Here is a 21104-nt window from a genome sequence, read left to right as displayed (position 1 = left end):
AGTTCCTAAAAGTTTGCACAAAAGCCCCGTTGCCTAGCTGCAAGTGAGAAGCCTCACTGCGACTGCCAGGCCTGCTTTGTGTGCGTGGGTCTCTGACTGAACAGGATCATCTGCAGAATCTACTGGAATGCAGTCAGGGAGAGAATTCCCCCCTTTTACTTAATCGTATTCAGTTTTCAGCTGGCAGGAGGGAGTGATTCAAATGTTACCATAGTGCATTAGCACCCTTTTCAGCTCAAGTGAATTGACCTCTGAGAGTACAGGGACAGAAGCCTGTGTGGTTTTTCATGTATTCTTTGGCATTCTGCAGTTTGTGTGGTCTAATTTAACATTTTTGGTCATGTTTCAAGGAAGCTTGTCCGTTGCAGATCTCTACAACTCCTCTTGCAGACTGCACAAATGCTGCACTGTGCTGTTTTGTCAGTGTTTTCATATTGAGTTGAAGAAATCAGGGGACATTTTATAGTTTCTTGTCATTTTGAGTACAGTTTAGAATGTATTTGAGCGCAGCAACAAACCTAGTAATGAGAAGGTCAGAAAGTTAAACAACAAGCAAACTATACATCTTTTGAAATTCTAACCTTGTAAACCTTTAGAAACTGCCAATACCAGATGACTGTGATTTTGTATCAGGATTGCTTCCTACACAGGCCTGCAATTCTATAGCGAGTTCTTTTTTTCCATTTTAACTGTCCGTTCTGCCTTCAATGAACTCAGTTGAACAAGTAGCCCTCATGCTGACACCTGTGACTACTGATGTCTACAGTCATACTTTTTGATTGCAAACCCCCCAAAAGAGGCCTTTTAAAACAAATATCTGTATGCAAAAAATTCTAGTACAGTAACTATTTCATTTTTGGAGCGCAAAATTCCTCACACATTTGACATACGGGGCATGGTAACTCTTCTTTTTTGTATCCAGTGGAATGATTTGGCTGAGGAAACCATATTGCACAGCCATGTTTTATGGTAGAGTGGAGATGAAGGGCCAATGTCTTGGAAATAATCCATTTCTCTCTCTGGATTTAGCCGTGAAAGCCTGCGGCACTGTGAATCAGTGCTGTTGATGTCATCTGTACCATGTTATCACATTCTCTGCTGTGTTTCCAGTAATGAAAAACACGGTCATTAGAAGCACTGTCATCACAGATTAGACTCCAGGGATCAGATGGGACATGCCTCTTCCTCTGCAGAGTGAAGCTGTACAATCAGTGTTGAGTTGAAATGCTGTTTTCACTGTCTCTCGCATCCTCTCTTCGACTCAGGTTACCAGCTTATATGTATCTCTTTGTAAGTCCCTCTAAAAGGAATTGTTACAAAGTGCAAATCCCTCTCTGCTCATACTGCTTTTATAATGTTAGCATCACCTGAAAGGCCAAATTCCTCAATTGTTCAGGCAAAGAGGAGTAAACAGCAAATGTCAGTTGTCATATTTTTATGATTTATTTTCCTTATATCGTTATGACTTTGAGTAACTGAGAGACAAAATCCTGATGCAACACAAAGTTAAGCAGCTATTATTTTGTTAGCATTCACCAAATTACAACTCCCATGAAATGATTCCAGCGTGCATATTATTCATAACCTTGTTGGTTATCCGTGATTACCACCAAGCATCTCCCCCAACTTTATAGCTGTAATCGCTGCTATTTAAAACCATGAAGGCTGTTCAGCGTACATGTTCTGACGAGCATCATTAGTTAATTGTGTGCTTTACTTGTCTTCTTGTGGTGTGAATGAATGTAGCTAATGTGAGTTTTGACAGCCCTGCCTGTAGCAGGACATTTTTGCTTTTCATTGTTTACAAGGCTACGTCCACACTAATATGTTTTCATTTTAAAAAATGACCCTGAAAAAACAAAAATGATCTCTGCCCAAAGGCTTTAGCAGCATTTCAGAAATAATCTCAGTGCATGCAAACACGCCTGAAACCACATGTTACATGAACATTCAGACGCTCATCAAGCAGCAAGTCAGTTGCTTAGTTGTAGAAAATACTATGATGAAAGAATAGCAAGGAAATTTCCTTAATTGCAAAACCGCTGCTAGCATAGACAACAAAGTACACAACGGCTGTATTTTGTCATCATTGACTGTCAGGGCAGATGCCTTTGTTTTCTTTTGGAAAAATGGTTGCATCGAAGGGGTGTAATGAATCACGGAAGTACGCATAGGACAGCAATCAAAGGGTTTTTAAAGTAAAACAAAGTCAGCAGCATTACCAAAAGTCTCCATTTTAAAAAAACCTAAATAGTTTTGAAACAAGGTGTAAATGTACACTGTATAAAACTAAAAACCTGGCAGCAAAGGTGTGAGACAAAAAGTTAAAAAAAAAAAACAATCGACCGTATTGTTCAAAAACTGTAAATACAGTGATAACGATACTTTTGTAAAGTGTTTATATTTTTAACAGATTTAAATACACTGAAACCGTTTAATTTTACAGTCACACTTTGTAAATAATGAATTACTATTTGTGAAATATAGATTTTTGATGTCCATATTATACTGTTTTGACCTGTTGTTTTCTTTTGCAGTCAACATACAAATTAACATCTTTTTTTCTGTGATTTTTCCAGTTATCATCTGTCACAAACCTGCTACAAAAAGCATTTATTTTTGTTTTAATTCTGAAAAATGATGTATTTTACGACTAAAACTTATTGGTGTGGGTCTCAGGCTCACCAACTTTTTGGAAAATTGGTAGCGACTGGTTTGAAAATAACCATGTATTCCACTGTGGCTCACACAGGGGAGCAGAGGCAAATATGCTTTCTTCTCTCAGGCCTGTTGTCCCTCCTTGTACAAAGACCACTGAAGATCCTCCACTGCTCCTCGTCCTGTTCGAGTCTCTCCAGCTGGTTTCAGGTGCAGCTCGTCTCCTTGGTGTCTGCCTATGTGTTCCTGCACCAGGTGTTTCTGTACTGGCCTCTCCTCTGTCTCCCTTGGGGTTTCCATGTGAGGGCCTGTCTGGTGCCGCTTGATGCTAGTTTATGGAGCGTATACCCAATACCGCCTTAATTTCTTGTTCAGCGGATAGTAGTTGGGTCTTATGCTCGAGATTAGTGTTGCTGAGCTTGTCTGACCAGCAGATGTGGAGGAATCTTCTGGGGCAGCTCTTCTTGAGTGCATAAAGGTCTGCATCTTTCTAGGGGGCTTCTGAAGAGACACATGAAGGAATCTCTTAACAATAATTATCTGACATCATACACCAACATTATTTCAGTTAAATATGGAAATATTTTATGAACTACAAAATATGTCAATCTTGACTGTAGATGGAGAGAGAAGGAGCCTGCTGTGAGCAGTGATGAAAAGCCTCATGGCAAAGAAGTTGAAAATATCTGTGCACTTGTCTCTGTTCTAATGAGGAGTGTCACCCCATTAATGCAGAGAATATGAGGCTGCACACCCCAAAATTATGTCCAAAATATTGTAAAATGTATGAAATGTATAAATGTGTTGTTGAATTTTAGTGGATGGAATGGAAAAAGTAAAAACTAATCTTTACAAAGTGATCTAAAATTCCTTACAAACTTAATCACAAAGTTCCTGTGGCATCCATTGTTACACAGCATGTTTACAAAGTGAAACATAAAAAAGTCCAAGGGAGTTTCTGCTCTTTTCATAGCTACTGTGTTGACAGTCTTTGATAAAACATCTTAAAGCCTCATCAACAGACTGTGTTTGATGTTTAGCTGAAGGATAGAGCTGGCTGATCTGTTGTGTATTCAGCTCTTCAAAGAGCAAAGACGCTCTGTGGAAATCTTAACCTTAATCTCAACAGTTCAGGAGTGGCTCTTCTTCTGTGTGCATTCTATAGAGTTGTGTTTTGCTTGTGTGGAGCTTAGTGAGCCTGGATTATTCTGGTTGCAGCTCTGATTTAACAGCCAATAACACCTCATTGCTAATAAAATGTAGTTTTCCAACAGAATACAGTACAAAGTGTACAAAGAAATAAATCCCCCTAATAGAGAGTCATAAAATTGAGAGTACTGACAGCACAAATAACATGTAGTAGAGGTTCTATAATTACAAAGTCCTCATGTCCGGACATGCTTAGAGCATCTGTTTTCACTCGTATTGTTACTTGCTCACTGTATGATGCTAGATTAATAACTTTGAATTTACAAAACATGTGAAAGAAGCTCACTTATTCAAACTGAAAGTATTTACGATGCTCCAGAGTTGACAGACTTTTCCATCTTCTTGTTGATCTGCCAGTGTATACAATTAAATAAAGCAAGACTTAATCAGAGACTATAGGGATGGAAGAAGCACCAACATGTGCCACTTAGCACTTTGTGGTGTGTTTGAAATCCAAAAGTATCTTTTGGCTCTGTTTGTGAACCAATTTACATTAACAAAAATGGAGCTGACGTTGACGATGGTGACGAGCTAAATGGGGAGACGATGAAACGGTTTCTGCGATAGGTGATAGAGGAAGCATTTCAAATGCTCCTTTACAACTGTAACTAGAGTCATGCACTACAAATATGCAGAACAATGACCTCCTGTGCTTGCCATACGATGTCAATGGCTGGCGTAAAAGGGTTTGTCTGAGATTAAGAGCAACTTCAGATTCAGTTGCTCAAAGACCTTTTAGTATGTGAAGGGGGCTGGGATCAAACCGCTAACCATATTATTGATGTACAAACCGCTAACCATATTATTGATGTACACACCACTATACCACCTGAGCCACTGCTGCCTGTCATGTATTATATTGTTAAGGCAGAGGCAACATCTGACTGTTGTAGCTGGTTGATGTTAGCTAGTTTAGTCTTCAACATGTATTATATTTTCTAAGCATGTTGTTTCCTTTATATGTATAATCTTAATGGGTAAATAAATTAGTTACCAAAGTTGTCAGATAAATGTAGTAGAATAAAACATAGAACATTTGCTGCAGTGCTGCTAGAAGTGGGTCCATAAGAGTCAAAAAAAAACAAGCAGCTGATGAGACGGGTTACAAAACACTACTCCAGGTTAGTCAGACTCATGGTATAGAAAATGAGGGGAAACTATAAAGCTAGCACTCAAATTGTACATTGTAGGTCTTCTTCACAGCTGGAAAACTTCCTCTTGGTTAAATTTCAGTGTCTAAATCCAACCCTGAATGGTTTTGTTATGCAATGTTTAGTTTGGCATAAGAAGTGCACCAGTTGTTGCACTTGTCTCAGTTAACATTTTTTATTAGATTTTTTTTTTTTTAAAAACTTGAGAGTAAACTGGTCAGACTGTAATTGACAGTATGCATCATTTGATTGCCTTGATTATTTTAGTACAAGTTATGGCCACTTTTACTTCAATGTTTAAGTTTTTTGAGAATGAGTGACAACTGTGTTATTTCATGCGTTTTGTTTTCTCCACCGTACCAAAAGCCTACCAAAGTGTGACTGTAGCTGTGAATTTTGTGTTGTTTTCACAAATTTGCTTAATTAGGCAGGAATGCATTCCAGTCCGCTTGTGGAGACAGAGATACTGTTTGCCAGCTAGATGTCTGTCAGACGATTTATTGTCATGATATTGAGAAACCAGATGAGACACTTGAGGCACAGGAGCCTTTTTCCTGCGATTAAACCAAAACCACAGACGTGTGTCACAGAAGAACTCATCAAACCACAGATGTGTGTTTGAGCTGGTTTCGACTGTGTTCTCGCGGTTTATTACGTCTCATTGTGTGTGAAACGATTGCTTCACAGTACAACAGACAATCAGTGACCAAATCCGACCCCTCTCATCGGCTCTCACCACGGATTATTTCTGTGCTGCTCACATGATCCCACGAGGACTGTGCATGGGTTTAGCAACCTGGACAGTAGTGATGTCAGTCCGCTCTGGCCGTTCCCCTCCTGCTTTCCTGTTTGCCGAGCTACTACGAGTGGAGCACATGCTGACTTGTTTTCACTCCATGTGTTTCCTGTTCTGTTCCCAGCAGCTGAGAGGATGAAGGGGAGGAATCGTGGCAGTTTGTGGAGTTTGTAGCAGCAGCAGAAACAGCAGCACTGGCAGCCTCTTCAGCTCCTGTTTGACACCTCGGTCTGCAGCGGAGCTCAACATGAGTTAGAAGGCATCGCAGAGCATCGCCGCAGCTGCCTTCCCCGCCATCTGGAGCACCGTGTCTGGAGACGGCAGCATCACTTGCCCTGCTTCATGAGCCAGCAGGATGCGGCTGAGGTCCTCGCACTCTCCGAGCGCCTCCTCATAGCTTCACACAAGGGACAAGCCGACAATGTGGTCCAGCTTATCAACAAAGGCGCGAAAGTAGCAGTGACCAAGGTGAGTGAGAGGAGAGTCGGTGATTGTCTGCTCATTGAATGTGGATTTTGTTCATAATAAGCCTTTATGCCGATATGCTTAGACTGAAGATTATTTTTGTCATTGGATGATTATTTTCCTGAAGAATTATCATCACAAATTTCTATATCCTACTGTTAGCTTTTTTTTTTTTTTTTTTTTTAACCAGTGTCCCAAAGGTATTTAAACTGCAATTGTATTGGACAAAACAGCATCAGATCTTCATGTTTGGAGATACTAGCAATGTGGCTTTTACCATTTATTCTAGTTGGTCATCAGGTGGAAATTTCAATTTGGACTTTGGTTTATTTGACTATTAATTTCTTCGCTAAATTGGACCTGAACCTGGTATGTTAAAAACTACTGGCTGAATTTGCTGTTGGTAACCAAGTTCATGTCCATCTGTGCTCACCAGATGGAACAGATGGAATACTTTACTCAAACCAGCTCTGGTTTGTTTGTGCATTTCATTTGGTTCATTTACGCTGATGTAAAAGCAAAGATACACTTTTTTAAGCAGACTTGATCTGCATATTTGTACTGTTTCTTTCTTTTCCAGTTTGACGGGTGTGGTCAAAATACAGTAGATCAGTGAGTCAATTGTGTTGAAACATGGCGACCTCACAGTACCTTTCCCACTCTAATATTACAATACAAGACAATTCTATATTGCCATGTTCCTGCCTAATAATTCATTGTTTTTTTTCTGGTCTATTTTTGAGACAAGGATTAAGACATAAAGGTTATTCCATCTGAAATCATCATGAGTCTTCTGGTTGATCCCTGATTTGCTTCAAACGTTTTTTTTTTTTTTTATCATAAAGTATTGATGTTTAAAATGGTGAAATCTGTGAAAAAAATTCCTGTCGATTCACTTGCAGCATGTTTTTTTTGCACATTGTCATTTGAAGTTATGTTTGGATCACAGTATCTCAGGAACCATAAAAATCTGAAATATTCACTGTTGTTTCTCACTGATTCAGAATCTGTAATATTGGACAAGTAGATCAAATAATCTATGATTATGGATATGCTGAGTGTGCAAATTAACAAAAGTTTTATGATACAGAAGTGAACTAGTGATATTTTTAACCATATGTGTTTGCGTATGACAATAATAGAAAACAGAACGTATACAAGTTATTTTTGTTGAACTTTCATTCTGAATCAATGGCATACTGAGAAATAACTGTAGAAATTTTTGGCATTTGCCTGTAATAGTTCCTAAGATATTGTGGGTCAAACATAGCCTCAAATTTCAATGTGTGGCAAAATGTGATGCAGGAAATATTTGATACATCAATCAAAAATTTCACAGATGTATTTAAAAAGTGTTTCTATTTTATGCTGTAAAGATTTCAGATAAATCAGAAATGGTCGAGCAAAAATAGGTTTTACAATTTGATAATTTGAGATTTAATGACTCATAATGCAAAGTAATGCTGCATGACTCCTCTGCCGTTTAGTGGTCGTAATGGAAGATGGTTAGTTTATAATAAGTGTGTATAATGTGTGTGTAATGTGACCATGGATAAAACCGGAGCCAAAATACAGCAGTGGATCATATCCTCCCTTAGTCAGAACCAGCTCAAGAGAGCTACAGTGAAAGCGACCAAAACAGGGAAGTCTGATAGATACTGAGAGCTCGACTGTGGCCAAAATTCCTTGTCCAACAGTCTTGTCGCACAGCAGCTCATTTTCCTGGGTCACTCGGTTCTTTTGTTAAAAAAACTGACCTCTGGTGACTCATTGATCATGTTTCTCAAAGTGATCGGAGGGTCAGAACCAACTGGTTGGCCCGATTCATCTCGCTGTCTTTATCTTTCCTGTGGCTTGTATGTCTGTTTCTTCTGGGTGTCGTTTTACAACCATTGTGTCACTGAGTTGTGTGAGTCATGGATGTGGCCCAGTGAAAATACGAGGGACAGTTAATCTCTTGTTGATTTTTTTCTTTTTTTTTTTTTTTTAGGGGAGATTGTCATCAATCAGAACTTCCTCTCACTGCATAGTTCTGTTTGACCTCAAATAGTTTTGCTAGTCACAAACAATTGCAAAGTAAATAGAGCGACATGTTTTGCCTGTGGCTTATCTGCATTTCTTAAATCAATAATTCAACCTCATTCACGTGTTTTGAGCTAGACAGTCCGTCCCAACAGGGCTTCACACTAACTTTTTCAGTAGTTGGATTGGTGCTGTCTACTGAAAATTTTAGGAGCACAAAGTTTTGGAGCAGCACTTAAATTGACATCCATCATAAGACATTTATATTGTTTCCATCTTAACCATATTGATGATAAATACTTTAGAAATAAATAGTTAATTTATAGAAATTACAATTTGCTGTTTTATTTTAAAGCAAAAAGTCACAAATTGATGTAGTGCTTTTAGAATAAAAGAAAAAAAAACAATCATTAAATTTGAGCTGCTGCAGTTCCATCACTCTTAACTTAAGGCCAATTTATAAGCTTTCTACAGAGCTTTGTAGACTTGCTTTTGAGATTGATATAGAATTTTTACATAAACACCATATACAAACAATCTTTATGTGATCTCTTATATATCTATTTATTGTTTGTTTGTTTGTTTGTGACCAAAATACCTTATTTTAGCGTAAACATCAGCTTGCCAGTGCTCTCTGGTGGGCAAACTATGTCATGGAGACAATGTTTCTAAAGATAAGATAAATTAATAAATTTTATTGATCCCTCACCGGGGAACTTCTGTGTTACGGCAGCTAGATTTGAAGCACAGCACGAGACAAAATATACAAAAATGCAATGAGGATCTAAATAAATGTACACCTTTCACAGGGATAATGGACTTCAAACCTAATCATAATACATAAATAATATCAGGAATTTAGTCGTTAGCACCAATGGCATTGAAATTCCAAGATTCTGTATGGCAAAAATTCAATAAAACAAAAGAATATATGTATACGCAACATTATATTTGGGTAGACTGAGTAGTGAGTGATACTAACTACTGATATTACGAGCAGCATCCAGCTCACGCTATGAGCTTTCACGGCTTTAACATGTCATAGTTCACAAAGAATAGCAGTAATATTACAGAATTTGAATGTTTTCATGAAATATTGTTTATATGAAACGGTTGAAACACTCTCACCTTGAATTCATACAGATCTGAATATCGGTCTTTGAGCTGCTTACATAAGTTGGAAGTGACTGAAGTGTTTTCTCCTTTTGTTTTAAGTGTCCTGTTACACACTTTTGTCTTTGGTTGTCTACAATCTGATCATCTGACTCAAAGGTAAAATGTGGCTGTACTCTACTGTTGGTATGTTTTTTTTTTCCTCACAGGTCTGAGCTGACCTGTTTCTGCAGCTGTACTTGCAGCCGCCCTTCCCATGTTGTTGTTATCGTTAAGTATCTCCAGCACATACAGCTTCTATGATACCTTTGGGAAATACAGAAAAATTACCTTCACATTCTTAGAATTTTTTAACACTGACTTGGAATTGAAGTATTGGTTCCTGTGACATCCTTAATGTGCAGTTAGCTGATGCATGGCCTGACTGATTTATCAACCCAGGTCTGCTTTCAACTGCATGTCACAGTTCTTACCAGTTCTTATCAGTCAAGTTTATGACTTGTAATTTTAGGCACCAGAACAAAAACTTAAATTCCTTTTACAAAAAACAAATTCTAGCCCTCCCCAAAGATTTTCTAAAATGACTGTACTGTAAAATCCCTGTACTGTTGGTACTGACAGTGTGAGTTCACTCTAAAAATCAAGAAGCAAAACAGTTTCGTCAGCTGACAATGAACCTCACTTTGATACAGAAAAGCATTAACTGATTATTCCAGACACAGAATAAGCTTCAATAGAAGCTGGGGGCATGTTGTGTGCACCCATATGTTTAACAGTATCACAGCTGAGCTGCTGCTTGTCCAGATGGATCACAATGACACAGCTTTCAGTCCATGATACAAACACAAATACACTCACAGCCAGAACGGCTCACAGTCCTCTGAGACTTTGCTGCATTCTGTGTGTATTTCTGCTCTCACATCTCCTGTAATCACAGCAAGGTTCAAAGATCATTTACTAATACAGATGATGTGATGTAATCTTCCTTTGTGCCAGTTGGGGCCAGTGCTGAGCTTGAACATTGACCTGGATGTTGATGAGTTGCAGTAAGAACAGACAGGACACCCCTTTATATAGATGGGTGGTGTATTAATGCTGGGTATCTAATGTCAGCCTCTGTAGCATCAAGTATTAAACAGCTGGAACTGGACTTCTGGTCATATTCAGAATCTCATTTAAGTCTTGGTTCAGATATTTAAGCACTGAAAGCATAATTTTGCCAATTGGTTCTATTTAAAGTTTTTATACTGCTTCACGGCATTGAATGTCTTACAACTTTTGCATCTTTTGGTCAAAAAGGAAAACAACTTCTTGATCAATGGGTTGTGTAAACAGTTACTGTCAGACTCTCTATTTTAGCATGTGTGCAGTTTGCAGCCGTGAGTGTAAGACTTAGCACTTGAAATTCTGAATAATTCTTGAAGCACTAGTTTGCTAAAGTAGACTTCTTCCATGGGTGGATGTTGCCATCAGAAATGATAACTGTTGCTGGCAGAATTTAACGGATAATTTTAACCAGCTAATTTATATTATTTCCAAATGCTGGTTGGGAACTGCTGTTGACTGGCTCATCTTAAAAATTAACCCAATTAAAGGGTCTAGAATATACACTTGCTTGGCTGTGTTTGTGCTTAAAGAACTCCCGCTAAAGGTACATGTTCAAACAGTGAGCATACTTACTAGTAGATGTTCCATTTGACCATTCAACCTGAACATTAAAATTCAGGAACATCAGACACATGCTTGGCCAAATAACACACAGATTAGATTTATACTTCCTTTGTCTTATTTTTAGACTGAATGTGTTAATTTTATGAGAGAAGAGGCTTCAAAAATGAAAACTGTCTTGTGTTTTTGGCAAACATAGTGCTCACTCAGGGGTTGACAGAGTGTCAACTTCCCCAAATCCAATAAAGAGCAGGACAAATGAGCTAACATTAATCTAATTGTTCTCTTACAGACAGTTAGATTAGAAGATCCATTCTCAGTGTGATTCTCATATCTGCAATTTATATTAAAGGCTATTTCTTGCCTGGGACTTTGACACCTGTGGTTCTGTCATGGTAGTGACTTAGCCAGGCAGCAAGGAGAAACCTAGAAATTACTAACTGACCTCATTAAGGGTGAGCATATCAGAGGTATAATTAGGGGAAAATACAATATGTGCATTAAAAGCGATCATAAAAATGTTAAAATCTGTCATAAAACGCAACTTCTACTTGGTTTTTCTAAGTAGTGTTGCAACATTGTGGACAAGTTAATTTTTACACCCTGTATATATGTGAAATACAGGTAACCTTTGTTTCTTCATACTGATTTGAGCCCGTATATGTTAAACCTGTATTTCCACCCTTTTTATCTTTACAGCCTGCAGTGTAATCCTGCTGATGACACCCAGACACTGTAATAACAAGTCTGTTGTGCTGCTTGTTTCCTGGATTTGGGAAATGAGTTTAACGTCTGATGTTTAGAAGATCACACATCATTGTTGTAACCATAAATTTAACACTCTTCTCTGTGTCAGCAACCTAAAAAACACACCACAGCCAGTGCTGAGTACTATTTATGTGTGCCTGTTCTGGGTATTTTTGCTGTGTATCATGTGCTTTGTGTTTTCTGTTTTGGCACGGCAAACCAGTTTTCCACATGAACACATGGTGTTACATTGTGAAAACTACAACAATAATACATGTGCAGCTGTGCAACGATGATTGTATTTTGACCAGCTGTATTTGAATTTTTTGGCAAGGTGCCGTGACGAGAGCTTAGTCTAGGATAAAGGAGGCAGAGTTTCATATGAAACATTCCTCTGCTCAGGAAGAAGGAATGCAGGGGTAGTTATTTCTTTGGAAAGCTAATATGATGAATGGATTCAGACTAAAAGAGAAAAACATCAAACAGATGAAAAGAAAAGAAGGAAAGAATAATAGAGGATTAGCTGAAGTTGGTAATGACATAGAAGAACACGGAAGGAAGAAGAGTATGAGGAGATGATGGTTTGGATATCTGTGCCTCCAGATCAGCTGGAAACTGACCTTACTGACAGTAAAGAAATCTTAAACCAAATTTGAATATTCACTAGAAGAAAATATAAACAAATGAACAAGTCATAGATTTACCAAGCACTTTCAATGGCATTGCATGGTCTTCAGCTGCTGTTGTAGACTGCCAGGTGTGTGGAAGCTCCAGAGAAGCTACTAAATAGACCTTGAGACCTTCTATTAAATATATACATATTTAATAAATTAGAATCTGAGTATTTTATGCAGAATATTTAGCAATAATTATGATAAAAAAATTAACAGGTAAAATAGGATCCAAATAGATTTGGCTATGAAAATCCTTAGAAAAATGTGTTCATCCCACGAAGGAAATGAAGTAACGTAAGGAAAAATTACCATATGTATGGCTTATAAATATTCATAACATTGAACTGAAGCTGTGAGTCACCTTGTGTCAATGGCAAAAAAGAAAGACATGCACATTAGAGACATTTTGTTGAAGAAAATCATTCCACTTTGCAGGCAAATAATTTGCCAAAAAGTTTGGGTAAAACTTTTGTGCTTGTTCAAAATATATTTATGTGTTTTATTACAGCCTTTAATGACCTTTGCTGATGCTAGATCACATGATGTAAATCTATTGTACAGTAAATTCAGATTTTAAACATCTGAAAAAATATGTCAGAAAATTTGCAATATCGATATTATCCCCAAACTGCTCAGCCTTTTGTGAGAAATTAATATCTACTTGGCACTTGGAAATGTTGGGTCATCAAGTCTGGGTTATTAGCACCTTCAGAAAAATTTGGCTTAGAATGTGCACATGATGAACACTGTTTACTCGTTTGAAATTTGTAATTATGTGAACTCTGGGATTACGTGAATGCAGCATACTGCTGGAGGTAATGTGAGGTAATGTCAACCAACTACACGTACCAGTAAGAATACTAATGGTGTAGGTTGTTCCGCCCTAACAGGTGCAACAAGAACAGTTTAGTCTCAATCGAGCATTGAGTTACACGCTCACACAATAGTGAGAAGAAGACTAGTCAGGCAGAATAAGTAGAAACACTTGTATAGTTGAGCCACATATGTTTAGGGCTTGCAACTCCTTCCACTTCTCAAGTGTACAAATCCTGTGTAAATGGCAGTTCATGGCCAATGATCATTAAATGCCATTGCCTCCAGCTTGTATATACAGTACATCGTCTAATGTACTTCATTGGGGGTATAATTTTAATATATTACTCAGTATTAGCTTCTTACAGATAACATACCTGTCTATATGTAATCCGATAGGTAAAGAGGAACTCTTACCAAGCTCTTTATTACAGAATTGTTCCAACAGAGAACACAGACAAATTGATTTTTACAGGTAAAATGTTCAACTCACTACGTACAGTCGATGTTTTTGTCACTGTTCTTTAAAGATTATGCATTGTATGTCTGTGTAAGTCAGTTGACCTTCAGATTTGATGTGAAATTTTAGATGAAACTGATCACGCTTTGTCACAGCTCTGATATTATTTTGAACCATCTCTCTTACAAAATATAGTAAAAAAAAAAAGAGTTATATTAAGTTTGCATATTATAATTGATGACTGTCACATAATCATATAGTATTGTAAGCTTATCTACAAGTGTCCTGTGTATCTGTATTGAGGAATTTTGATAAAAGAAAACTTTCACAGGAAAAAAAAAAGGCAACCCTACTGCAATGAGATCAAACAGATCTTTGAATGTGTATTTTTACACTTTAAAGAATTCCCTTGATAGTTTCCACAACATAAACCAACACAACAGTAAGATGTAACCCCGGTACACCATCTGCTACTGAAAAATTAAAAACATTTCCACAAGCAGACCCTCAGTCAGTCTTTGTGGATGCAGCAGAGGCTCCTTGTTGGCCTGAAGCCTGCTGTTTACCTGAGCTCGGCTGGTGGCATCCTTCCAGCCAGGCCCACTGTAATTCAATCTGCAGACCACATGAATGCAGAGCCGAGCCGCACCCAAACAAAGCACCAACCCGCAAACGCCACGGTAATACCAGCAGTGTAATGCAGCTTGTGCTGTTGTGTGGGAATACACACACATCTGTAATTAACTTGTATTTACTCAATATGATTACAGATTAACAGATCATCAGGTGTTTGAAGTTTGAAGGGTTCCCTCCTCACTGACATCCTGCTCCGTCATTCTACCTAATGCAGTTAAGCAAAGACCATTATGTTGGATGTAATATTCAGGATGTCTGCATGTGTTCAGAGCTTTTAACTTAATCCTCCCAGTGAATATTTTTTTCTAATATCGCCTGGCTGCTGAAAGAAGGAATATCCCGCTGTTGATTTTAGTTTAGTCGTTTCATGCTTCGTGGTTAAGCACAGAGCGTGACTGCATTCCTTCACCACAGCATGTTAAAGTCTCATTTTACAGAAAATATATTTCCTCACTTAATAGTTCAGGTTTTATTTCCTCGAGCAGGGTTTACCACAGGAAATCGGTTAGCTGAGGTGTTAAGTCGCCATATCCTGACACATTTTATCCTGTGATAACTTTGACATGTAGGTAACAATATGCCTCAGACTGTAGTCACACTTGTTAAATATGTGGCATTTGCTGTGTGAAGAGATGCCTCTGCTCTTTTTCCTTACACAATACTTTTTTGTGTTAATTTTTCTGATGTTAACCATGGTGAAGTAAGATCCTGGTGTCAACATAACTGTGGGGAAAATACTAAGATTTCTACATTTTTTGAGTATTGAGAAGCAGAAGTAATCCTAGATAAAATGGATTGGAGTTCATTCACAGGGATTGATTATGGTTTGGATGCAGTTGTGAATGTTGATGTGATGTAGCTATGATTTCTACCTTTCAAGGCCTTCTATTACCTGAACCTACGTCCTTAGGGAAGACATGTAGGGTTAAAAAGACCTGGACTGCAACTCACATTTATTTTTATACTTGAACAATGTACAAAATATTTTCTTGATTATGATTCTGACTGTAAAATGTCAAGAAGTTATGAAATATGTCCATCATAATTTCTAGTTGTCTTGCCCAACAATCCATCATCAAAAGATATTCCATGTAATATGATGGTTGCTGTTGCTGCGGCTGCTGCTGGCAAGCAAAAACTTACTTAAGTGAAATTTTAGGACTTTTCTAATGACAGTTTCTTTGAAGATTTTTAAATATAAGCCCAAATTCTGACATATTCTACACTGAGATTTTGGCATCAAGCTAAGAACAAGGAACATTATTGTAATTTTGTGTATAAAGCTCATAGCATTGAAGAATTTCTTTAAAACACACATTTCTACATCTAGTCACTCTATCAACAGTTTATATACATGTTGCTGTTTTTGTAGCACAATTGAAATTAATTCCATTGTTTTGGGGTGGAAGCAGAAATCTCAGAGGTGAACAAATGTACTTAAAACTGAAACAATCCACATGGCTAGATACTACTGTAATCAAGTAAATATGCATTTGTTTGTGGTAAATATGAAAACAATCCTTCCCAAAGTTAAGTAACCTTTGCTTCAGTGCCCGCCCACAGGTTCTGATAATGGCAGGATGCTCGATTCAGAGTTTATCCTGATCCTACTAGGATCGCATGAACAGCTGTGCAGACTGTGCACTATTCTCTTAAAGCGTGGATTAAGGACTTGTTTGTTTTTGGTTGACTCATTACTGAGATGGATCGTCCTCTGTAGCAGATTGTCTTCAGCCACGCCACCAGATGAGTGACTTACACGGCAGCAATGTCTGACTCGGAGGATTGTGTCTGTTGGACAGCTGAGGTGGCGTTTTCCAATCGATTTTCTCGTTTCTCCGGGGGAGTCGCTGCAGTTACGTTGTGCTGTTTTGTTAACTGGGCTGTGTTCTGTGTGTGTTTTGTGTTCACAGTATGGCAGAAGCCCCCTACACTTGGCTGCCTACAAAGGCCACATTGAGGTCGTGCGTATCCTCCTCAAAGCCGGCTGTGACCTGGATATCCAAGACGATGTGAGTAGACGATGCATCGGACAATCTCCCGCTTTTCATCCACTTCCAGCTCGCTCTGCAATCCTGACTGATTGCCCACCAACGGCCGCTTCTCTTTTTGCTTTGAGATTCTGTTAAGTCGGAACAACCTCTTTATTTTAAATGATCTTCGTTTAACGCTAACGTAATTGTAGTCTGATGGCCCCCAGCGGCCTTGAATGGGACTCACTGGACTTCCCACTGGTGGGTCTGCCTTCAGGATGCAAGTCCCTCTATCCCACAGATAGCGATAACCCAGATCTCTGGCACTGCCAAATTCACTCTCTGTGGTCAATGAGCTCTGCAACAGGCTGCAGTACATCCTCCAGGACTGGGGGGAGCAGACTGAGGCAGGAGGAGGAGGAGGAGGGGAGAAGACAGTGGAGGAGGGCTGGGAAAGAGCCTGGAGGATCAGGGAGAGTGAAGGAGGTTAGCCAAACCTGCTCCTACCGAGTCAACGGAAATCTGTCCCCCACATCCTTCCTTCCCCGAACAAACTCCAGTCCTCCACCGCTGCTGCTGCTGCGCTCGGCTCAGTTCTTATCTAGCTTTGAATGACCCTCTTATCCTTCTTCTCCCTTCTATTTCTCATCTTCAGCCCATGGAAATCATTGCTGCTTCTTCCAGCGCTCTCGTGTCTAACCTGCGCTACTCACCACTAATCTGCTGTGTGTACAGGCATTCCATTTATGGCTGAGCATAAATGTGGGCTGATCCTTTTTTCTGATATTGCATGCTCACTGCTTTAGTTACGCTTATGCGACCCACACTGAACTCTTAGATTAACTGCCATAGCTGATGTAACATATTAGCACGATAGCCGCTGTAGTCTTAAGTAACTTGGCTGGGCTTGGGAATACTTACAAAACAGTCAACATTTAAAGGGATAGTTTGTATTTTGGGGAGGGGATTTTGCATTATATTAAATAAATATAAGAATAGCTTAGCTTAGTTTTATTATTGATGTCTTTGGGATCAAGTGCTGTTCAAATCAGTGGTAGGAAAACACACCTTCTGCTTCACTGAGTGTTCAATAATTCATGCTGTGCCTCTTATTAACCGTGTTCTGTGACTTTATCATTTGGATCCACTGTTTCCGCAATGGTGCTGCTGGATGCATAATATGTAGCTATTAAATTTACATTAAAAACTTCAGAAATTGTTAAAGGTACACATCTTTTGAGCAGATTCATTCTTAGTTCGCTGAATGTACAATATGTAAGCTAAGCTAGACAGATTTTTCTTGCCATATGTTTGAACTGCATGTTGAGAAATGTAGACGGAAATTTAGAAACATTTTGTGGTTTTAGGAGGGGATAACCTGCTGGCATTGTTTCATGAGGACCCACTGTGTTATTCCATCCAGAACTTTAGTGCAGAGCCTCCAGCCACAGCTAAAGTTGCCAGTTTTGGTTGATGTACAAGCTGTTGTTTATCATGAAACAGTTCGAGCACCGAACTCCACAAAACCACAGTATAGTAATTTTACAGTTTTGTATACAGACAAAGTTGAACAATGTGTTAATCTGTGAGCTTTAGAGGTGTTATACTTTTGATCTTTGTGCTTAGGCCAACCACATCCTGACTGCAGCTCTATAATCAACACACAAACAGGAAACTGATAGTCTCAAGAAAAGAAAACATTCCTCTTCATGTTAAGCAGAGAAATCTTTGCAGCTACATCAGTTTTGACATGCAGGCCAGCTATCCATGTGCGAAAACAAAGAAGGGTGTATTTCTTTTGAGCATCAATCATATCTTTGAACTCCTTGCTGACATATAAAACGCGTCCACCCATGTGTTTCTTTTACTCACGGTGAGCAGGAATAAAACCAGAATCCCACCAAACCAAACTATTCCTCCAAGAGAGTGTGTCCCCTCTGGTTAATGAAAATCTTGTATCTCCATGTCAGATTTTCAACAACAAAAATGCACTTTAATTAGAAAATAATATGTTTTTGATTACGATTTATGAACCTGTGTTGAATGAAAACAATCCAAGAACACTCTAATACAACAACATAATAAAATATCAAATTGGGGCTCCAAGATTTTCACTTGATGGAGTGGATTTTTCTGTGAATCTCTGCTGATTGTCTTGTCGTGTTTCTCAGTGTTTGTTTGTTGTGTTTCACAGTCAGTGCTGTGTGTTTGTGTGCCTGTTGGCAGGGGGAGCAGACGGCTTTACACCGAGCTGCCGTGGTGGGAAACGGTGACATTATCAGCGCCCTCATCCAGGAAGGATGTGCACTGGACAGGCAGGACAAGGTGAAGCACACACACAGGGGCTGATTGAACCTCTGTTAGGGTCAGTGAGGGGAGCACGGGGAATTTTAAGGCCGTCATAATGACTGCATTAAAGCATCTGATAGAGCCACAGAGAAACCAGTGGGTTCATAATCTACTTAATCTCACTGCCCCATGAAAAGTGGAGTTGCGTATTTACAGTCACAGAAAACAGAGAATCGACTCATTCACAAACTTGGACCAATAGCGACTGCAAACACACATTCATATACTGCGTTGTTTTTGTTGTATTTTATGTTAGAAATGTTTAAATGTTGATAGCAGTGCATTAGTAGAGTCTTTTAGTTGGTACTTAATGGTGTGCTAGTGACTGTACAAAAATAATCCAGCCAGTAATGCCGTGGCAGATTTAATAAAGCCCTTTCCCTCATAACTTCTTTACAGTTGGTCGCATACATTTTGCTGTTTCTACATAACTGCGTCCCAACATCCTGTTTGTAAGTGGGAACGCTTAAAATCCTGCATAAGTTTGGAGTAAAAATTTGGATATTAGCTGTAGGAATGTGTACTAGCTCTGCAGATGTACAGATGTGTAAACAGCATTTATTAATGTGTTTTGTTTGAGAACTGACTAATTGTAGTCACAAGGTTTGCACAGCTGTACGTTAATACAGCCAAGCACGGATGAAATGTAACATATCAAGCAATGACTGTCTTTATATCTTCAAAATGTAGAACTGCAACAATTAATCATTAACTTGGCAACTATTTTATTGGTTGTAATATTTTTTTTTTTTTTTTACAGGAAAAGTCTGATTCCAGCTTTTTAAAGTTGAATATTTTCTGCTTTCTTTGCTCCACTATCACAGTAAACTAAATATCTTTGGGTTGCAGACAAAACAAGACATTTGAGGATGTCATCTTGTGTGTTGATCAATATTTTTCACCCAAAACTTACCAGAAAACTAATTGATGAACCGAGAAAAGAATGGACAGCTTGACAAAGAAAATAATTAGTTGTAGCCCTAATTTAGCAATGGATTGAGATAGAATGTTTAGCAAGAATAAATCAATCAATCAAATAATCAATACTTGATCTTTGACATTCCAAAACATTAACACTTGTTGTCACATTTTGTTGAACCTTATTGATTTAATAAAGATGCTAGTGCACTATAATTTTGAAGCTATTTACACCAAGACTTCATTTGAAACCACTTTATAGCCTGTTGTTTTAACACATCCACAAGAAATTTTCATTGACAGCAGCTGAAAATGTCAAAGTGGGAGCCAGCAGAAATAAATACTGAATAGTAACAGTTTTGTTAAAAAGAGAAACATTAAGCAACAGAATGGCACGACTGTGTCGCTGCACTAATGGATTTTATCAATGTAAGTTTTCATTATGGATTTATTTTATGGATGAAAGACAAAACAAAATCTTAATAACATGGTAAATTGAGGAGAATAATCTCCTAAGATGGGAAAAGAGCAAAAGAAAACACCAGACACAATACTGAACAATAAAATGAAAAACAAATTACATAAAGAATAATAATGCCTAACATATAAATACAAAAATAATTAAAGATTTCGCCGTGGATCTGTGAGCCTGTTCCATAAATAAACCCTACCCAACTTCTAGAACAGCTGGATGTGAAATTGGTCAGCTGTTTCACAGTGTAGATAAACAGAACTCATTAACTGGAGGCAGATTTACATGAACGCACACTAACCTTAGTAATAAAGTTATAGTGATAATTATGTACATATGAAGCAGCTTCTGTTGTTCTACTCTGAGGTGTACCAGCAGCTGTATTACCCTTTTGAATTTCTCACAACCAACACGACTGCATTGGCTCCTTAAAAGTATCTCTAAGATTTGCGTTGTCTCAGTGTCTCCTGTATCGTTCTCACTGTTCGTGTGGCTTTTTGTCTTTTATTCCGTCAGGATGGAAACACCGCTCTCCATGAGGTGTCGTGGCATGGCTTCAGTCAGTCTGTCAAACTGCTGGTGAAGGCTGGAGCCAACGTTCATGCCAAAAACAAGGTAACTTTACAGTGAAGCTTCCAACTTTCTGCTCCTATAAACTTTCATTCAGATGTCATTCAGTGCTTCCTTTACCTTTAAGTGCAATTTACCTCAAAATAAACCAATTAGTGCTCTCATAAGTCATGTAAAGCTTCTAAAAACAAAACATTCTTTATCTTACAAATGAAAAGTTTGATTCATTGTATTGTCACATATTGTTGTTTGATTGATGCTACTGTGAAATTTCACTGCCTTCCTATTGTTCCGCTATATTTTAGCATTTATTGGATTTATCATAAAAGTATAAACAAGATGTAAACTCAAGATGATACCTGTTTACTCTTTCTTGCTTGTAGTCTGCTCGCTCTCAGTCAACTGCAGAA

General features: G+C 38.3%; 1 protein-coding gene across 6 annotated transcripts in view; it reads left to right on the top strand.

The window, feature by feature from the left end:
* The window catches only part of ankrd6b (ankyrin repeat domain 6b), a 54940-nt gene that overhangs the window by 14127 nt on the left and 19709 nt on the right, over window positions 1-21104 (top strand). For 2 of the 6 annotated variants that reach the window (XM_023288750.3, XM_023288748.3), the window contains exons 2-5: window positions 5942-6282; window positions 16326-16424; window positions 18612-18710; window positions 20641-20739. In XM_023288750.3, the coding sequence (XP_023144518.1) occupies window positions 6157-6282; window positions 16326-16424; window positions 18612-18710; window positions 20641-20739 (423 nt within the window). In that variant the 5' untranslated portion in view covers window positions 5942-6156. The other 4 variants (XM_035956562.2, XM_035956561.2, XM_023288749.3 and 1 more) reach the window with 3 other exon arrangements.

This window comes from Amphiprion ocellaris, chromosome 12 (assembly GCF_022539595.1).
Source record: "Amphiprion ocellaris isolate individual 3 ecotype Okinawa chromosome 12, ASM2253959v1, whole genome shotgun sequence".
Lineage (NCBI taxonomy): Eukaryota > Metazoa > Chordata > Actinopteri > Pomacentridae > Amphiprion > Amphiprion ocellaris.
The sequence above is the reverse complement of the archived record's forward strand: the minus strand, read 5'-3'. Positions and strand labels throughout refer to the sequence as shown.